Source organism: Castanea sativa, chromosome 2 (assembly GCF_040712315.1).
Source record: "Castanea sativa cultivar Marrone di Chiusa Pesio chromosome 2, ASM4071231v1".
In the NCBI taxonomy this organism is placed as follows: domain Eukaryota; kingdom Viridiplantae; phylum Streptophyta; class Magnoliopsida; order Fagales; family Fagaceae; genus Castanea; species Castanea sativa.
This window is the reverse complement of record NC_134014.1, coordinates 28,721,546-28,741,833: the sequence shown is the minus strand read 5'-3', so window position 1 is coordinate 28,741,833 and position 20,288 is coordinate 28,721,546. Positions and strand designations below refer to the sequence as shown.

At 36.1% G+C, this 20,288-nt stretch overlaps 1 protein-coding gene across 1 annotated transcript; it reads left to right on the top strand.

Annotated features, from left to right (window-relative positions):
• Positions 1–3,422: 3,422 nt before the first annotated feature.
• LOC142624456 (putative WD repeat-containing protein C2A9.03) lies at positions 3,423–16,654 on the top strand. Its single transcript, XM_075798025.1, has 10 exons — positions 3,423–3,605; positions 4,398–4,533; positions 4,669–4,836; positions 4,942–5,028; positions 5,336–5,470; positions 5,730–5,840; positions 9,123–9,214; positions 9,302–9,407; positions 14,925–15,011; positions 15,762–16,654. Exons 2-10 carry the CDS (start codon positions 4,405–4,407, stop codon positions 16,173–16,175), a joined length of 1,329 nt encoding a protein of 442 aa, XP_075654140.1. The 5' UTR covers positions 3,423–3,605; positions 4,398–4,404; the 3' UTR covers positions 16,176–16,654.
• Positions 16,655–20,288: the final 3,634 nt, after the last annotated feature.

Sequence of the window (20,288 nt, the reverse complement as noted above, 5' to 3'; positions counted from 1 at the left end):
GTTGCCCATGGTAGGTTCTGTAAAATCTGTCAGTCTATCTTAATTTTATCCTCTTCACTTTCTATGGCCTTTGTAAATGCCACGTACATGTAACATTTGATTTAGTCTTAGTCCAATTTGATGGATTCATTTGGGTGAATACACAAAGAGACCTAACAAAACTCTCTCTCTCTCTCTCTCTCTCTCTCTCTCTCTCTCTCTCTCTCTCTCTCTCTCTCAATTGGCCTTCATCAGTACTTAACTCCCTTTAGCCTTAGCTTATGACCTTCCTATTCTTAACTCGTATGATACAATTGTCTGTTTCGATCGGTTTACTAGAAAAAGCATCATACGTACCAACACGAGAGGGATATTACTATGTCCAAAAACATCATAAATTTTCTCCATACCTCTCATTCCTGAATGTAATTATCCAAAACAAGGGGTGTGGTTTGAAAGATTTTTTTTTTCCTTTATTTGTTTTGATGTTAATATTTGTTGATGCTCACTTTGGCAGGAAAGCCCAATAATAGGAAGAAGTCCAACAATATGGGATGGGATAAAGAAGAAAGACTTAGCAAATTGAGAAGGAAACTATTCAGCCCGTATGGCAGGATAATGATTCATAGGCCCGCAGAATAGTAAAAAGGCCTCAAGGAAAGCAAAACGGGCCCAAAGGAGCCCGATGAAAGAAGTAATAAACCTATGAGCATTATGAGAAATGGAAAGCAAGCAAAAATGGGTTTGAGGAGCCCAAAGGAAGGAACTAAGTAAGTGGGAATGATTAAAAAGTCTATAAACCCCAAAGTAAAGAATAAGGTAATTTGGGTCGAGGAAGCCCAAAAGACTTAGCAAAAGCCCATGGGAAGGAAGGATTGGAATGGGCCAAGGATGCCCAAGAAAATGAATGGGCCGAGGACGTCCAACAAAATAAAATGGGCCGAGGACGTCCAAAGGAATAAAATGGGTTGAAGACGCCTATAAAAATAACATTGGGCCAAGGAAGCCCCAAAGGAATGAAATGGGCTAACGAAGCCCAAAACAGTGTAAGCATAAGCCCAACAAAAGTGCTGGGCTACTGGAACCAAATGGAGGAAAAGTGTATAACAGACCCAAAAGAAGGCCCGATAGGCATAAGTCAAATGACAGTATGGCCGAAACAGGGGTGGCGTGGCAAAGGTGCTAGCCGACCCACACAGAAAATAAAGGTTGAAATGAAGAAGGAAAGGCCCATGCCCATGCAAGATCTAACCTAGGGAGGAAGTAAGGTATAAAGAAAGGAAGCCCAATGACTCATTCACTCCACAAGAAGTCAAGAATGAATAGCAGAACGCGCAGCAAAGGCCAAATGAACCACTAGGTTATGACAAACGCATAAGTGACAAACAAGCCATGGACGCACATGAAAGTAGAGCACGCATAAGGCTTAGGCACCACCAACTTTTACCTAGTTAATACAGGAGTGGTGGGCTATGGGTCAGATATAAGAGAGGGTATGGCCTGGCGGTGGGGAGAAGGGGTAAACATATTCTGAGGTTCCCGCTCAAACTCTTTTAGGGGAAATGTCTTGCTGGGATGACATACCACCCAAAAGAGGGAAAGATGAGTTGGAATCACTAGGTCCATGCCATAGGGTTAGTAAGAGAGAATGCCCACCCTAATCTGGATGAAAATGCCACGGAGAGCAAGAAAACAAAATAAAACTCTTTTGTCTGGGAATGGAATGGAGCACAGCCAACACAGGTTAGTGGTGATGGCTGGGCAGTCGACAGATTAGTGGGTGGTTTGGGAAGGACGCCCATACCAAGACAAAAGTAGTTAAGGGAACAGTAAAAACCTGTCATGGCAGGCAGTATAAAAATGGTCTTTGTTGTGCATAGTGGAGGCGACGGGCGGTAGAACAGAAGTAACGAAGGAAAAAATAGAGAAAAAGAAAGAAAAATACGAGAGAAAAACACGAAAGAAAAATAGAGAAGAAAAAGAGAGAAAGAACAGAGAGTGTGCTAGTAGACATGGACCAATAAGCTATTTCCTTCTCTCCTTCTAATAGCTTGCTCTCTCTCTCTCTCTCTCTCTCTCTCTCTCTCTCTCGTAAGGATTAAGGAATTCAAGAATGCCATCTAGGCCCATTCTCTCAAAGTGGGTAATTTTTGCGGAAGGACTTTCTTGTGAGGTTACCCACATTGAAGAGTGGTTCCCTTCCTAAACTTGACTCCGTTAAGAAACCAAGCACGGCAGACTAACCATTTTCCTTTTCTTTCTTATTGATTAAGCATTAATATTATTTCCTTGTCTATTACTGTTGTTATTAACTCTTTTCTGCCATATTTATATCACTACGTTACCCCTTTTTTTATGCATTTGGTTAAGTTTTTTTTTGTCTTTGGCTGACGTTAAGCGTATTCTTCTTATTTTCGCTATATTGTATTTGTCTGCCGTAACTCTTTTGTAACAACATCTTCTATCATGGGTACGCGTCCAAGTTCACAGCAGAATGGTCTTAGCTTATGCACAAGCTGGCTTGGGGTGTGTTGCAGCCAAGCCAATCCCGACTCCCCTAATCAGAATCAGTGGGCCGTGACGTGGCAGGAGACAGCCTAGCCTAAAAGTTACAAAAAGGCCCACCACAATATTTTCTAATAAATAGTCATTTTTCAAAAAATATTTTTTTAATAAAATTATCTTATTTTAAAAAAAAATATTTGGTAGTGATCAATGAGTTGAAAAATAATCTCCTAACTTCTCTTATTTAGTTTAGCGTGAGATAGAGTTATTTTCCCAAAAAAAAAAAAATAGTGAAAAATAATGAATAAAAAACAAGTCACATTTTTCCTTGTTACCAAATTGGAAAACTATATTTAGATAAGGTATTTGATGAAAACAAATTATATAAGTAATAGTGTTGTTATGTTTGAGCAGACCAAATATGAGTCTGCTTATTTAAAACCCGAATATGTTTGAGCAACTCTAATTCAAGGCGATGTCGGGTACAAAAAAAGATGTGGGGAGTAAAAAAAATGGCAAGATTTAGTTATAGTACTTAAGTGCTGTTTCATAAGTTCTCCTCTTAAAATTCAGTCATGTGAATTTTTTTCATAGAACAAAAGTATATTTTTTTAATTAAATAGCCATATAACTTAATCTTTGAAAAGAATCTAAGAAATAACATTTAACATTCTTTACCTACGTTTTGTTAAAAAAAAACCACAAAGCAAAAGTAGAGTGCAGGAAGTGGCGTTGGGTGGCCATAGTCCTTTTGTTTTTAACTTCAGTTTATAGTTGGGTGGCCATAGTAGTTTAGAAAGGGAAGCGTTGCGTGCGTTTTGCCATCAAATCAGTTACATTCCCCCCCTCCCACACGCACACACACAACATACGTGTATGTTTTTTTTTGCCGACAAATCCATCAAAGCCAAAGCCCTTCTGTTGTGCCTCTAATAATTATCATTATTACTTTACTGCCCGTACTCTTTTTCTCTTCTCTGATTCTCATCTCAATTCTCAAAGCTTCTTCTTCTTCTTCTTCTTCTTCCACATCCTACCCTGCCACAACAAAAATATTGTTTGATATTACTAACAATAACCTCTTTCATTCCAACACTTACAGTTACATACCCTGAAGACGGGTTAGTCTCAGTTTCTCTTCTATTTTAATTATTTACTCTCTCTCTCTCTCTGCTTTTCTTTTTCTTCTTTAGGGTTTTCTGGGATTTTTTTTATTGTGAAAAAAAAAAAAAACTATGTTGACGGAATGAATTGATTGAAAAACTGAAACTTGTTTCCGGTGTTTTGTCTTTAGAAGTGTTGGGAAGTTCCTTTCTTTTAATTATATATATGTGCCCCACTTCACCTTCATTTCTACTCAATCTTTTTTTTTTCTTTAAAAATTAAAATTAAATTAAATAGTAATAAAGGTTTTTTTTTTGGGGGAGGGGGGGGGGTGGTTTGTGGAAATTTTGGTTTATGGGGTCAGTTGTTGAAGAGTTGCTATTGCCCCATCTCTCTCTCTCACTCTTTTTTTTTTTTTTTAGTGACTTTAGATTCTTCATAATTGTTTGTTTGTGTGTATATATGCATGCATGTATGTGTGTATGCTGGTCTCTTTGTTTCTGTGTATATTAATTTTTCATGAATATTATGTTTTTTTCCCCAATGGAAAATCTTGGATTTCCAGAAATTTGACCGATATTCATAATGGTCCAAACATGAAGTCCATTTCTTTTCTTTTTTCCGAAAAATTATTTGTTTTTCTTTTCTGGGTATTTGTTTTTGTTCATAGATTCTATTCCTTAGATTTGTTACTAATTTATTTTATTTATGGGGGGTTCTCAAATCTGTCTCTTTTTGTTTGGCCTTTTTCTGATTTGTTTTTTTATATTCCTAATTGATAATGATTAGAGTTGTGCATATAAATGCAGAAAGAGCATGTCCTACGAGGCTGTCGGGTTCAATTACATGGCGGAGGACCAGGAAATGGAAGATTTCGACAATGAATTTGAAGACGAAAACTATGGTAGAGATGGTGGAGAATTGGGTCTTGATGAATACGACATGGTTGGTCACTTGGTTCCCCTTCTATGTTCTATTCCTTAATAGCTAGCTAGCTAGCTATCATTGGTGGTTGTGTTTTGCCTCTATATCTTTCCCTATAGAAATGATTTGAACTTTTTGATCTTTGAATATGGGCAGCTTACCAGGGTGACTGATACTTCAGCTGCCCAAGCCAGGAAGGGAAAGGATATCCAAGGTATTCCATGGGATAGACTGAGCATAACGAGGGAGAAATACAGAATTACGAGACTCGAACAGTACAGGAACTATGAGAATGTCCCCTCATCTGGGGAATCCATGGATAAGGTTTGTTACTTGTCCTGAAGTTCTTTCTTCTATGTTTTTGGGGGAGTTGGGTGTGGTATCTAAAGCTGTTATGCAATATTATGCTAATTGTATTTGTTGTATTAGGAGTGCAAGCCAATGCAGAAGGGTGGGAATTACTTTGAATTTTTCCATAACACAAGATTAGTTAAGCCTACGATCCTTCATTTTCAGGTCTGTGGACTTTTCAATTGCTGACTCGCTATCATTTGCTTTGTTTGATTTGAAGGAGTCCTTTTTGTTAATTAGAACTTTTTTGTTGGGAGTTTACACTGTTACTTGCTTTACACACAGAGATATGAAGTTTTTGACTCTGCATAATTGCTCTTTTAAGTTGTTATTTTCTTTTCAATCGAATTGTAAGTCCTTGTTGCCTGTGCCTAATACCATCTTTCCCTCTCAAGTTAACTGCTATGAAATGTGAGAAGTGTATTCTTTTTTTATGGCCTAGCTGACAACTTTTTTTGCAATTGGCATGCAGTTAAGGAACCTGATTTGGGCCACTTCAAAACATGACATCTATCTTCTGTCAAACTATTCGGTTATGCACTGGTCATCATTAACTGGCAGTTTGACAGAGATCCTCAATTTTTCAGGACATATAGCACCTACCGAGGTATTACAGTTTCTTATGTAAATTTATCATATTAGACCACAACAATAGAAAAAGAAAAGAAAAAAGAAGCAAAAGTCATGTCACAATATCTTAATTGCTATGGTTTTTGATTTTTTGGGTTATAATTTCTGTTCTATTCATATTTATTACTATACTTCATTCTTGCTTACTATATATGTATGATTTCTTTTTTAAATTCATCTTATATATACATATATATATGTTTTATTGGCTGAAGTTATGTCATTTTGTCTTGTAGAAACACCCAGGAAGTTTATTGGAAGGTTTTTTGCAGACTCAAATTAGCACACTGGCAGTCAAGGAGAATTTCTTGGTTGCAGGTGGATTCCAAGGAGAGCTTACTTGTAAGGTTAGTAAAATGTTGTCTGCTATTCATGTGGATATGAGTAGTTGTTTGTTGGTTACACTGCAATGAAATGGTTATGTATGTGGTTTCAGACTGGAAAATGACTTGACTTTTCCTTTATGAAGCATTTGCATGTTTGTTGATATTTTCCTGTCATTCATCCTAGTTCCCACTTGCTACATGTGGATGGAAATCAAATTATTCATTTCTATTGAACTCTTTTTATTTTCCTTTTTAATCAAAAAAATGATGGGGGGTGTTAGAGTGTGAGAGAAATGTGACCAGTTTCACTGTGTATAGGGAAAGAGTAATTTTAATATTGGAAATAATCCTGAATATGACTAATATAGGTTTGTCTATATACATTTTGATGTTTAGTCAACTTGCTCACATAGGGAGAGTCCCATGATTTCTGGATTGGCTTTCTTGTGGAAGTAGAGATGAAACCAAAGAAATGACTACAGGGAACCAGTTTAGGGGATAGAAATGACGTGTGGTTGGTTTAATAGAGACTAAAAAATTGAATATAGTAGTTTACTTTCAGTGGTTGGGTAAGAATTATATAGCTTTTCCTATTCTGAGTTTGTCTTCCAATCTCTCTCTCTCTCTCCATTTTCCTATTATTGGAGTTGTGGATATGAAATGCAAAGCAAAATGCCATTTTGAGTGACTAATACAACTGTGGAAATTGATGAAGAGTTATGTTTACTTTTTTTTTTGATAAGTAATAAAGCTTTATTGAAATAAAAAAGAGAGACACCCAAGTACACAGGGAGTATACAGGGGAGGGAAACAAATCAAATACGAACATTACAAGTATCAAGCAAATCTAAAATGGAAGAAAAAGGATGGTTTCTTCACACGGAGAACCAGTCTAATAAGGTTCTAAAAAATAGAAGCTTGAGATCAGGCATGGAACGCTCGATGTCTTCAAAACACCTACTATTTCTCTCCTTCTAAATACACCACATCAAACAATGAGGAACAACCATCCAAATATCTCCATTAAGATGGCGACCAAATCGACCTTGCCAGCAAGCAAATAGCCCAACAATAGACATAGGCATAACCCAACAAACTCCAAATAAACCAAAAACCATATCCCACAACTCCAAAGCAACTGGGCAATGAAGGAATAGATGGTCAACAGTTTCACTATTACGCTTGCACATATAACACCAATCCAAAATGCAAACCTTTTTTTGCCTTAAATTGTCAATTGTCAGACATTTCCCCAAGACAGCGGTCCATACAAAGAAAGCCACCCTAGAGGGAATCTTCTGCTTCCAAATGCTTTTCCAAGGGAAAAACTGCTCACTATGGCCAACTAGAAGATGGTAGTACGCACTGACTGTGAACCCCTTATATTACTTGGAGATGGCATTATAGGTTTTTTGGTTGTGAATTTTTAATGGATTATGCATTACTATAGCTTGTCGGTAGTGAATTTCTAATGGACTTCACTACAATAGATAAATCTTTGTATGCTACAATGGGCTGTAATGATGGAATGTTGTCCTGTCCATGCTGGTCATAGATCTTAATTAAAACAATGCAAAGCCTAGAAGATTATCATAATTGAATTCTTTACCTCTCATATTTGATGTGGAGCATATGGATGAGCATGTTAGCTGACCTTTTTAGAATGTTGAATTTTTAAAAATGCTTTTGAGCATGCTCCTCTTGGTTATCTGCTTATCCAAGATTTGGCCTTTTGTTTCCTTTTGGGGCTCATTGATGTTCTCAATTTAAGATATTGATTCTTTTTTCTTCTCATTTCTATTTTGGGTGGGTTTTTTAATGCAAACCTTGTACATCAGTTATGCCTTCCTTTTTTAATAAGTTGTTATATATTAAAAAAGAAATCCCCTTTCATCTTTGGACAGAATGAAATATAGTCAACTAATTTTCTTACTGAAATTGCAGTTATTAGCAATTATGAAATTGTACAAGACACGGCTGCACGCATGTTCTTTCCTTTTTTTATTATTTTATTTTATTTTTTTTTTATAAAAAATCAGATACGGCCAGGACATGCCTTGTGAAAAAAAAAAACTAACAAACTGATTCCGGCAAGTTTCTGGTTGTTTCGCCTGTTCCGATGAATTTCAGCCAATACCGGCCGAAATAAAAGATTTGGCCAGCATGCACTTTCAGATCTGGACAGTGGAACCAAATAATTTGTAGGAAAAAAAAAAAAAAAACAGAGAAGAAGACGAAGAAGAAAGCACAAATTCAAGTATGTACCTCTTGGTGGACGAAGCAGTGCTACCATTTGTGTCTCTGTAACTTCTGGAGAGATAAAGTGGAACTTTTATGAGGCTTAGAAATGAAAAAGAGGAGTGAGAGCATGTGGGTAGTTGGTGGGAGTGGAGCTTCCTAGAAGCTTCATGACTATAAATATCTTAGCTAATTCATTTATTTACAAAAGAAACCACATTTTGATTTTTTTTTAATAACCATCTAATCTCTTTTATTACTATTTTCTTTTTAAACCACTATATTAAATTCATTAATTTATATCACTTGGCTTTTATAATAGCAATTAGTAAAAAATTAAAAATATAATTTTATTAATTCCTAAATAATAATAATATGCATTCACTTTATTATCTACTATTGCTCTTAAGGTGCATTTGACAGCACTTGAGGTGCATTTGAAGTTGTTTTTGGTCGGGCATAATTTTTAATATAGAAGACAAATTTCTGCTTTTACTCTGCATGGTTTGTAGTACTAGGTTTCGTCAGGCAGTTTCTTCATAGGCATCCTCATTCCTGTCTTTTGCTTTAGTTTTTGTATCAGCAGTATTAATACTCTATGATTGCCTTAAATTTGGTCTCTGCTTTTTTTAGAGCCATATGATGTAGGAAGCTAGATCATTTCATAGTTTTACAGTATGAGTATGTTGCTGATCTTGTCAAATTTTTGGTGGATCTTGATTGTAGCAACTAATTCTAGGTGTGGATTTATTCAGTCATTTTGATTCCTATTGTTAAGTCCATCTTTAATGATTTATTATCACCCTTTACTCATGAGTTTAGAAGTAGGATATTGGAATCAATTAATGATGTAGGGAGATGATTTGTTGGTCATGGTGACTGATTTAAAATTTTTCTTTAGATATATCCCTATCCCCTTGTTCCCATTAAGATTGTTGCCATTTGCATTGTTTCCTAAAATGTATTTTCTAATCGAATTGTACACAAAGAATTATAAGAATGCTTTGGAGCTATAATGCTTGCTTATATATCTTATGAAGATTTGTCTTTTGTCCATTACTGCAGCGATTGGATAAACAAGGAGTTAGTTTTTGTACCCGGACCACGTATGATGATAATGCCATCACAAATGCTATTGAAATATATGATAGCTTGAGGTATCATAATGATTTTGAAAAATAGAACTGTTAAGCTGTTGTTCTGTTCTTCATGAGACCCAGTTTGACCTAGAAATTCTTTTGCAGGGGTGGTATTCATTTCATGGCGTCCAATAATGATTGTGGTATAAGAGAATATGACATGGAGAAATTTCAGCTTTTGAATCACTTCCGTTTCCCTTGGCCAGTGAATGTGAGTCTCTTAAGCTTTTAAGATGAAACTGTAGATTTTCTTTTATTATTTTTTCCTGATAAATATTAATCTTTTATCATTTCACTTCCTATGTCCAACTATTATCTAAAAGGCTGACTCAATGATTACGGAGGGTATGAGGTGAAGTGTGTTATGTCACTATATCTGGAAATCAAGCTTTCAACTAGGAACCCTATTGTATCTTTCCCTTGTAGCCTTATTTTAATTCATTGATTTGGTGGTGAACATATGCATGGTTTAAAAACCGGTACAATGAAAGAACAGGAAGGAGCTAATTACCGGTTTTATGGTTGGACCGGTGACATCATAAATAATTTAATTATTATTTATTTAAATTATATAAATAATTAATAATTTTTTAATATACTAAAACTAACAAATCAATAGTAATAAATATGTTTCCTTAAAAAAAAAATACAAGTATACAAGTATATAACATCTTGTTAAAGAATTTAACATAATAACATTACAAAACAATTATCCTTAACATAATAATCTTTCAACAAAACCAAATAAATAAGTTCATTAGTCATTACCTTTACATCCAAATAGCAAATAACAACTAATTTCATTACATCCAAATAGCAAATAAGTTTTAAAGTTTCAAACAAACAACTACTAAGTTTTAAGACCTAAGCCTCATTTGTTATGAAGAAAATTGAAATAAATATTATCATGTGAAACCAAATGCTCCACCACTAGCATCATTATCCCCATCCTCATCTTCTTCTTCTTCAACATGAGTAGGATGATTTTTATCTCTAAATCCGGGAGGAGCACCATCTTCATCACCAAATGATTCCAAATTGATGTCATCATCATCCTCAATCACTTCATTGTCCATATCTATACAAATTCCAAAACCAAAGAACAATAAATGAAATAAAGATTCTAATAATCATTTCTCATAAATCATAAATAGTCTAATTAAAATATGCAACTAGGCAAAGAATTGTTATAAGCTAACCTCTTTGTACATGGCTAGAAGACCCTTCTTCGATTGGATAGGCTCCCTTTTCATATAATACATTCTCTATCTCCTCATGATCCAAAAATGGAGGTTCCTCGTCTTTCACTAACCAAAATTCAGTTTTATCAATACTTGCATAATCAATAGGATCAAAATTGAACTTCTTCCTTTTGACTCTATATCATAAGGTGAACTTAATGAATAATTGATATCAAATCACTTATTTCACAATCACAAAGAACCCACTTGACCAAATCAGTGAATTACTCGTATTTCCCCACAAAAACATTGAAACAAAGAGATTATATTATACATACCTTTCTTTCAATCAATAGTTATGAACATACACAAGATCATTAAGTTGTTGATGCTCCAATCTATTTCTTCTTTTGGTATGTATTTGTTCAAAAACACTCCAATTCCACTCATATCCTGAAGAGACAGCTCTTTGGCTAAGGATTTGAATTGCAAACTTTTGTAAGTTTAGAGTACAAGATCCAAACAACTTTCACTACTCATCAAAGTTCCATATACAATGAATCAATAAACACAGTTATACTTATCCCAAAAATATAAAAAAGAGCTATGATCTTTAAAACATATTTTCATTTTATTATTAGTTAAAGTAAACAATATCTTACCCGACTGAGATGTCTTGGCTGATTCTTGAGTAAGTTGGGTTCGAAAAGTTTGTTCACGCTCTCGAAATAGCCTTAATTCCTCCACCAACTTCAATCGACCAACGGAAACTTTTGATTCAATAAGATTTGTCATAGCAGATTGTGTCTCTAGCCTCTTATTAAGAGTGAATTCTTCTTATGGGAAGTCAGGATTCAACTAATAATCAGCAGCATGAATATCTCTATAGAATTGATTATCCCAACGATCTTTGATAATATTAACATAAGGCTCCCATAGTCTCTTCTTATCCTTGAATTTTTTTTTGATTCCATCAATTACTCTATACATGCCATCATATACATAACCCATAGTTGGTTTTTCATCAGAATCAACAATGCGTAATAAATGAATCAATGGTGACATAATATGCACAATTATATGACAATCATTCCAAAATTGATTGTCAAGAATGATTTTCACCACTGCCTTTGCTTTCTTATCTTTTGCATATCTTGATTCAACATAAAATTTGCTAGTCACCAATGCTTGTAAGTCATGCTTATGTTCCTTAAGACTCCCTAAGGCAATGAAAGTAGTAGCAAACCTAGTTGGCCCTGGACGCATAATTTCCGTCCAATTATTTTTTGTCCTCAACCAAGCTTGCAAAGCCACATGGTTATAGATGAACACTGTGATCTTGGATGCACGCTTTGCAAGTTTAGCTACATGATCCATCTTCCCAATCTTTTTAAAAATTAGGTTTAGGCAATGTGCTGCATAAGATGATCAGCTAATGTTCCTATATTTTCCACAAAAAATTCTTCCGGCAGTTACATAATTTGCAGCATTGTCAGTGACCAAATGTACTATATTTGCAGGACCAACCCAATTAACAATTTCATCAAACAAGTTACTCAAAGTAATAGCATCCTTAACCAAGTCAGAAGCATCAACAAAACCTATAAAAAAAATAATTCCTTTAGGAAAATAGACAAGGAAATTAATCAATGTTCTATGCCTAGTATTAGTCCACTCATCAACCATTATTTTACAACCAGTGTTAGCCCAATATGAACGATGAGAATCAACAATCAATTGGATTTCTCTTTTTGCTTCTCTCAACAAAGGCACTCAAAGGGCATGATAATTTGGGCCTCTATATCCAGGACCATAAGAAGTTACAACATTGAACATAGGTTGATAATAACTAGAATTCATAGCATTAATTGGAATGCAAGTATCATACATCCATCTTGCTACAGCCATATCAACCCTCCACTTATTTTCTTTGACACACTTTTAATAGAAGGTTGAGCTCTCGGTGTTGTTCTAGGAGCGAAGTAATTTCCAATGTCACCAACCTTTCTCTTGCCAAAATTGGATCTTGGTGAAAAACCGCTAGGACCACTTCTATTTCCCCTACCTAACCCCCTACCTCTAGGAGTAATTTCTTGGACATCTTCAAATTCTGGTGAGTCCTCTCATGGCGAATAATTAGATGCTTCTTGATCCTGTTTTGTTTGTTCTTTAGATTTAGCAATTTCCTTCAAATTCTCAACCATTTGAAACCTAACATCATAAGGTACACCCATACATGCAGCCACATCACCTTTAATTCCAGCTAGATTTCTTTTCGTCCTATTGATGCCCCCTCCTTTATAACTTTTCCCATAATGTATACATCTATAATTGTTTTTTCCCTTTTTCAACTCTTCAGTTACATGATCCCATGCGGGACCACATTTCGCTCTCACAGATGAAGAATTAGCACTAGACCCGGTTGTAGAAGCATGTTCATTAGATGGTACAAAGGCACACTCCATTTCACTCAACAATTTCAGATTGCCAGCAACCATTTTATCAACAAATAAATTCATCAACACAACATACACAAACAATAGTCAATAATTTCAAACTAGCAACATTCATTTTATCAACAAATAAATTCATCAACACAACATACACAATCAATAGTATAATACTCTGTAAACTATATTTCACAAACAATAATGCTTTGTAAATCAAATCCACAACATACACAAAATCACAAATAAACTAAATGCTATTGTAAACTAATAATTGAAGTTACCACTTACCAGTTAAGTCACGGAAGGAGAACCTGAGATGAAGCCGAGAACATGAACTGAGAATCTAAGATGAAGCCAAGAGAAATGAAAAAAAAAAAAAAACGAGAAAATGATCAAAATCAAAATCAAGTAGTCAAAATCATAAAAAAGAAAAGAATATTAATTAGTATCTAATGAAGCTGAGAGAAATGAAAAAAAAAAAAAAAAAAACAGAACCGAGAAAATCAAAATCAAAATAAAAAGAAAAGAACATTACCCAATTAGGAAACCCAAAACCCAGATGTCGAGAAGCAGAGAGCAGACGACAGAGCTCAAAGGGCGAGGGCGAGACCAACCAAGAAGGAAGAAAGAAAAAAAAAAAAAAAAACCCAACAGAACTTCAGACGTCGTGAGGTGCGTGCCGCTGTGCGTGAGGCAGAGAGAGGTAGAGAGAGCTTGAGTTGAGTTGAGAGTCTTGAGACTTGAGGTGAGTGAGTGAGAGAGTGAGGCAGGGAGTTTGAGAAGAGAAGAGGCGCGAATCGTGAGCTATGATGCACGGACACGGACACGACATGGACACGGATACGGCGATACGGCAATTTTTGAAAAACAAGGACACGACACGGCGTGGACACGGCAATTAAATAATTAATTAAATTTTATATTTGGCATATTTTTAAATATTTTTAGACATAAAATACGTTTATATCTAGAATTTAAATTATGTACTAATTACAGATAAGTAAACTAACACTCAAAGTAGTACAATAATACACATAAAATGTTTAGAGTACAAACCAAAAGTTTAAATAGATTACATTTAATATCAAACTAAAAACATAAAATGAAATAAGCAAGACACACAAAAATAAAAATCACTAAATTCATAATAAACATTATAATTTATAAGACAAAGGATGACTAAAGAAGGGAAAAAAAAAAAATATATATATATATATATATACACACACAGTAAAGTATAACAGTGAGTGGGATTAAAAAAAAAAAAAAAAAGGTTTTAATGTTATGACTAATAACATAGCACGCCAGTACACCAAGTGAAGGGTCAGCAGATAAAAGAAAAACAAAATCGCAAAACAGAGAGAAGAAGAAGAGAAGATCGGATCTGTCCACGCCGAGAGAGAGAGAGATCGGAAGGAACAAAGGGAGCTCGCCGACTCGCCGATCGGTCTGATGTAGCTCCGGCGAGGGACAGAGAGCAGCGGGCAGAGGGAACTTGGACACCGGTGGGTTTCTGGGCTGTGGGTTTCTGTTTTTTTTTCCCACTGGTGTGTCTACCGCGTCGGGGCCGTGTCGGAGAAGCGAAAAAAAAAAAAAAAAACGACACCGCTCGGACACCGGAGTCCGGCGAGTCGTACCGGTACGTTGGCAAAAATGCCGTGTCGGTGCAACCTAGATCGTGAGGATGACTAATGAGAGAGTGATGACTTTAGGCGTTTAGGCTTAGTTTTTACTTTTTAGGACTTTAGGGTTAATTTAGAGGAGCAAAAACGACGTAGTTTAGTTTGAGGAGCAAAACTAGTTTGACCACGCCGGTTTACGGTTCTCAGGTTGAACCGGCCGGTTTGCACTATTTACCGGTTTTTTGCCATAACCGGACCAGATTGAAGGCCGGTTCCCGGTCGGACCGGCCGTCCGGTTTTTAAAACTATGAACATATGCGCCACACTGTGCCATGCTTCTTCCAATGTGTTAAGATATTTGTGGTCACTATGACCCTAGCATAATGGTTTTCTTTGACTAAATGGGTCCTCTGATGCATACCCAGCATGATTCTAGCATGAATAATTTTCTTATGACTAACTGGTTCTGATGCAGCATACATCAATGAGTCCAGACCATAGGATTATCACTGTTGTTGGAGATCACACAGATGGATTGCTTATTGATTCACAAAGTGGAAAGGTAAATATAGTTCTACTCATGATAATGGATTGTGTTTTCTTTTGCATTTCTCAATTACAGACATTGTTTTTGAGAAGATGGGTGAAATGGATGATTTCAGTTGCAATATTTAAAATTTTCTTCTCTTTTTTTGCCAAATGGCATTCCATACTTTATTTTTTAAATAAATTGGATAGTTATGTAGGCACCCATTGGTTATAAACTCATGACCTTGCCCTCTATCCAAATTTGTAAGAGGAGCTAAAGCACATTGGTGGCTTATTACATCAGTTTCTCTATCCCCCCCCCCCCCCCCCCCCCACACAAACACAAAAGAAAAAAGAGGATATATATTTTTGGTTCATTGATGTGATCAAGTTATCAATTTTTAGCTTTCCTACAATGTCTGATTTCAACTGAGTTGAACAGTGGCACCTTGGTTTACCTTTTAGGAGTACCTTAGTAGTGATAGTGGTGTGACTCACAATTTTAGATTTTTCCTTCAACCATTATATGCTGCTTCAAATGACAGTATTCTTGTATTTAAATCACAAGTCATTAAGTTGTCAAAACAAGTCACATGACTTATTAGTTATGTGCTTAAAAATACACATGGATGGTTAATTGAAGTGCTACACAGCAGATTGAAGGAACTTTTCTTCAAACTGGTTTGGAGAAAAGCCAGGTCATTTACCTAGCAAATTGCAAGTGCATTAGAGCAAGAAATTAATATTTGACTGACAAGATTGAATTACTGTTTGATATTTCCAGACCGTTGCTACAGTGGCTGGTCATCTAGATTACTCTTTTGCTTCTGCATGGCACCCTGATGGACGCAGCTTTGCCACTGGGAATCAGGATAAGACTTGTCGAGTATGGGACATAAGAAAGCTATCATCACCAATTGCAATTCTCAAGGGTAACTTGGGTGCCGCCCGATCAATTCACTTCTCATCAGATGGTCAGTTCATGGTGGTGGCTGAACCTGCAGATTTTGTTCATGTGTATAGTACAAAGTCAGATTACCAAAAGCGCCAAGAGATTGACTTCTTTGGGGAGATCTCTGGGGTATCCTTGAGTCCAGATGATGAATCCATGTATATAGGAATCTGGGATCGAACTTATGCAAGTTTGCTACAGTATAACAAAAAGCATACATACGGTTATCTTGATTCCTTCTTGTGAGTTGTGTTCAACCGCAGAATTGTTGGGAGGAGGAAAATGCAAAAGATACTGAAGATTTTACCCTACTTCAGAAATTTCTCTGTTTGATCTTAGTTCAGTCTGAGAAATCAAAATGGACTGGACAATAAGCTATATTTCTGATTAGAACTTTATTCAGCATATGTATAGTGATACTTATTTCTTTACATGAAAGCTGTTTCTTTTCTCCTTCTTACTCTCTCTGTGTCTGTGTCTAGGCGTGCGCCTGCACACTAGTTTGTTAAGGTTAGCCGTTAGTTATAGAAGTAGGTGATCATTGCTCGACTTGTTTGGGCTGGCTGTGGTGCCTTATCATCCTTGAGTCGGGAAGGAAAAAGTTTCTTGTGTGGTGGAATGTAATGTAATGTCCACAGTTATTTTGGGCTTGGAATTAGATGGTGTATTTGGCAGGTCTAATGGGCCCCATATGGTGAATTTCATTCCCTGTTTCTTTTTTTGTCTTTTGTTTTTGGTATGGAATGGGATTTTAAATAATGTAACATCATGTATACCTTAATATAATAAATAAAAAAAAATTAATCTTTTCCATGAAGGCATATAGGAATTGGGTTCTGAATAGGCAAGAGTTTTTCTAGATTAGTGGTATTAGCTGGTTTCGTTTTTAAGGAGAAGTAGAGATGGATATCTTTTTCGGCTTATGCAAAATGCGTTGAGGGGGCTGGGGCTGGGGCTGGGGCCGGGGCCGGGGCCCGGGCATTATTTTATCAGGCTTTGGAATGGAGTTGTTCAGGGACTTTACTTCTGAGTCGCCTCTGCACTAAAATGGAACATACATATGAAAAGATCATATGGTATAGTCGGTTCTTTCTCAACATTTAAGAGATGTCAATTCTCTTTTGTAGCAAAGCTGTTGACTCTGTCCCAACTTGCCTGGCCTCACCTCCACCTCTACCTGGGGCTGGGGGTATGTAGTATGTACTGGATGGAGGGATTAAGTTAATTTGCACAAGATCTGCTCTGAAGCTGAAGGTGGCACTGTGTTAGGAGCTTTACTATTTGTTGATGTTGACATGAGGAATGTGTTAGGAGCTTTACTATTTGTTGATGTTGACATGAGGAATGAGGGTGCTTGGGTAGCATTGAGTCAATCACATGGCTTCATTTTTTCTCAACACACTTATGGCTCCTCATGCCTGATTAGTGATGCTCCTAAGGGTTCTTTGAGGGGGACTTGCCCAGTCTCCCTACTCGAGTTGGATCGATGAGTAGTGATGCGGGCCAGCATGTGGAGGCACCTTGTTCCACATGATGCCCCAAGGCCATGGTAGAGGTGGGCCATGGTGGGTAGAGGCGGTTTTGATGATGATGGGCAGCAGCAGGTGGTGCTGACCCTATGTGGTGGTGCATGACATTGGTGGCTTAGTTGTTGGTTCCTTGTGTATGGGCTTGGTGGCTTGAGTGCAAGGCAGAGCTATACTACTATGACGATTAAATCCTGTGTGCAAGGCATTGGGCTAGATTAGGCTGGTTGAATGCATGGACAAGTGCTAGTGGGCTGATGGTAGTTACTTTGTGTGCTGCATGTGGGCATGCTTTGTGGGTTGTAGTGCTGATGGGAGGCCTTGAGCATGGGCTAAGCCTCCCTAAAACGTGTGGGAGCATGTTGTGTGGGTTGCTGGAGGATAGGCAGAGGCCCCATGGTCTGCTGAGACATGGGTTGTGCATGTGCAGCATGTGCAGTGGCAGTTACCAAGCAATTACCAAACAGTTCCTGGCTTTCCTGATGATTAGACTTGCTGTGTAGGAGCTGAAAACGTGGAGAGCAGGCCAAGACAGCATCCGTTGAAGGTGTCCTAAGTCAGAATTCAAGTGGCAGATTGTCCAAGACCCAGGTTGTTATTAAGAAGTAACTGCCATAACAGTTAATTCTGTGTATTTAACCCTAAGGCTGTTAGGGGTGTCAACAGCAGAGTGTATTTGGCATTGGGAGAATTCTGTGTAATTCTCTAGGCTTGTAAAAGGGTTTTCTTTGTACTTGAGATTAAGGAATAAAGGTTAGGGGTGGGTTCCCTGTAAATATTGTGTGCGATGTATTTAAACGTCCCCATATAATTTCTTCTAAGTGTTGTTGCAGTGAGTGTGTGGTGTTGGCTGAGACTAAGTCAGGGACTCAGGGCCATCACAGACATAAAATTTGAGAAAAAAAATTGACCCACATTGGTAGGTAGGCTGTACAATTTTTACCAAACCCAGTTAGTGCTTTTTGTCATAAAACTCCACCTAGACCTACCTAGTACCTACCTAATCAATTATATCCTGAAAATTCATTTTGCATAACTCACTAATTTTCACAATTTTACCATAACTTTGCTATGTGACAAGTTGTAAGTAATATAAATAAAATTTTCATGCATCATCACGTAGTGTTGTGAAAATTGATGTGGTGCTAGACTTAATCTACACTCTATTCATACAAATACAATACAATACATGTTCAAGGTGAAAATAAATAAAAAATTATGATGTACTTAAATCCCTTCGACTACTTTACTTATTAGCAAGTGAAGTTTGACTAAACATGTCCTCAGTTCTCTGTCGGTACCAAATTTTTAAAATTAGTAGCCTAGCATGCTTTTCAAAATCCACGGACAATTAGGCAGGTCATATTTTAGTACAATTAAAACAAAAAAAAAAAGTCCAGTTAACGTATGCTCTTAAGGTAATACATTAATTATACATTTTGAAAATTTTTTTTTTATTGAAAATTGAAAAAACTGTTAAAACAGGTAATCACATTTTTATTTTTCTATAAAACATTTCTTAAAATGGTTTATTAATATATGTCCTCAGGCACGTATTAGTAAAACCAAAAAAAAAAAAAACCTTTTGGGATGAGATTAAAATAAATTAAATATGTGAGGGATTCCATGGTTAAATAGTAGGATTGCATGAAATTGCTAAACTATATTTTGTGCATACATGTCATTGTCAATGTCATGTTGGAATCAATGATGAAACATTGGATTCCAAAATCCACATTGTTGAATTAATTTCTTCTCTTTATCCTGCTCTCTTTCTCTACAAAATCACAAAGTAGTTGTTGGACAATCGAATTTCACCGGTTTTAAACTTAAGAGTTAGGCCAATAGTTCTTAAGATCTTATAAAGTCCACGAGGTCTTACATTTGAAAGCTCTAATTAGGAGCCAACAAGGGATTTCTCCTTGTAATTAGTAATTACACGATGGTGTGTGACGGGAGAATCACAATTTGGGGTAGTGTCACTCTCAAATGCTCAAACAGTTTTGAACATTATCATTAGTAAATAAAAAGATAATTTTATTCGTTTTGGTGCAACTAATTAGCTCTCTCTCTCTCTCTCTCTCTCCATAAAGTAGTAATTAATATTTGATTTTGTTGTTGATCTCATTAGAGAGAGAAACTTGGTCAAGGATCAGACATCTCTTTGTCTTCCTCATTTACTCTAACTAATATATAAATTATTATATTATCAATCAATATATATATAAAAGCAGAGATCTCACGTAGGAGTACATGAGGTTCTGCTAAGTAGCACATTCTATGCAAAAAGAATTGAAATATTCTCAAGTGCCATATTAAAGATAAGAACAAATTAAATATTGACTTTTTGTTTCATTTGGTTCAATGTTTCAAGACTTTTCTAATTAAAATAAATAAATATTCTTTGTATCATTTGGTTCAATATTCCAAGATTTTTCATCTCTCACACGTACATACAAAACTCTCTGCATTTTAATTCAGCATTTTCACCTCTTGCACTTCTTCTCCTTTATATATATACATACACAAAGCACTTCTTAACATCCCATATCAAATAGCAGATAAAAAACGATGTCATTTACCTTCAATCTTTCGACGACACCTATTTGGCTCTAACATTTTTGTTTCATCTAATCCTAACTCGTATGAGTTAGCTATAGCCAAGGAAGGGGAGCTTGAATTTTATATTGAGTGACAATGTCAATTACGATTTTAATGCTAAAGTCGGACGTTGTGGATTTGTGAGTTTTGTAAATGATGTGATTGACTGTGGGTGTTTGGGATGCGTATTTTGTTTAGAATTAAGAAGAAAGAAAAAGACACATTCTATATC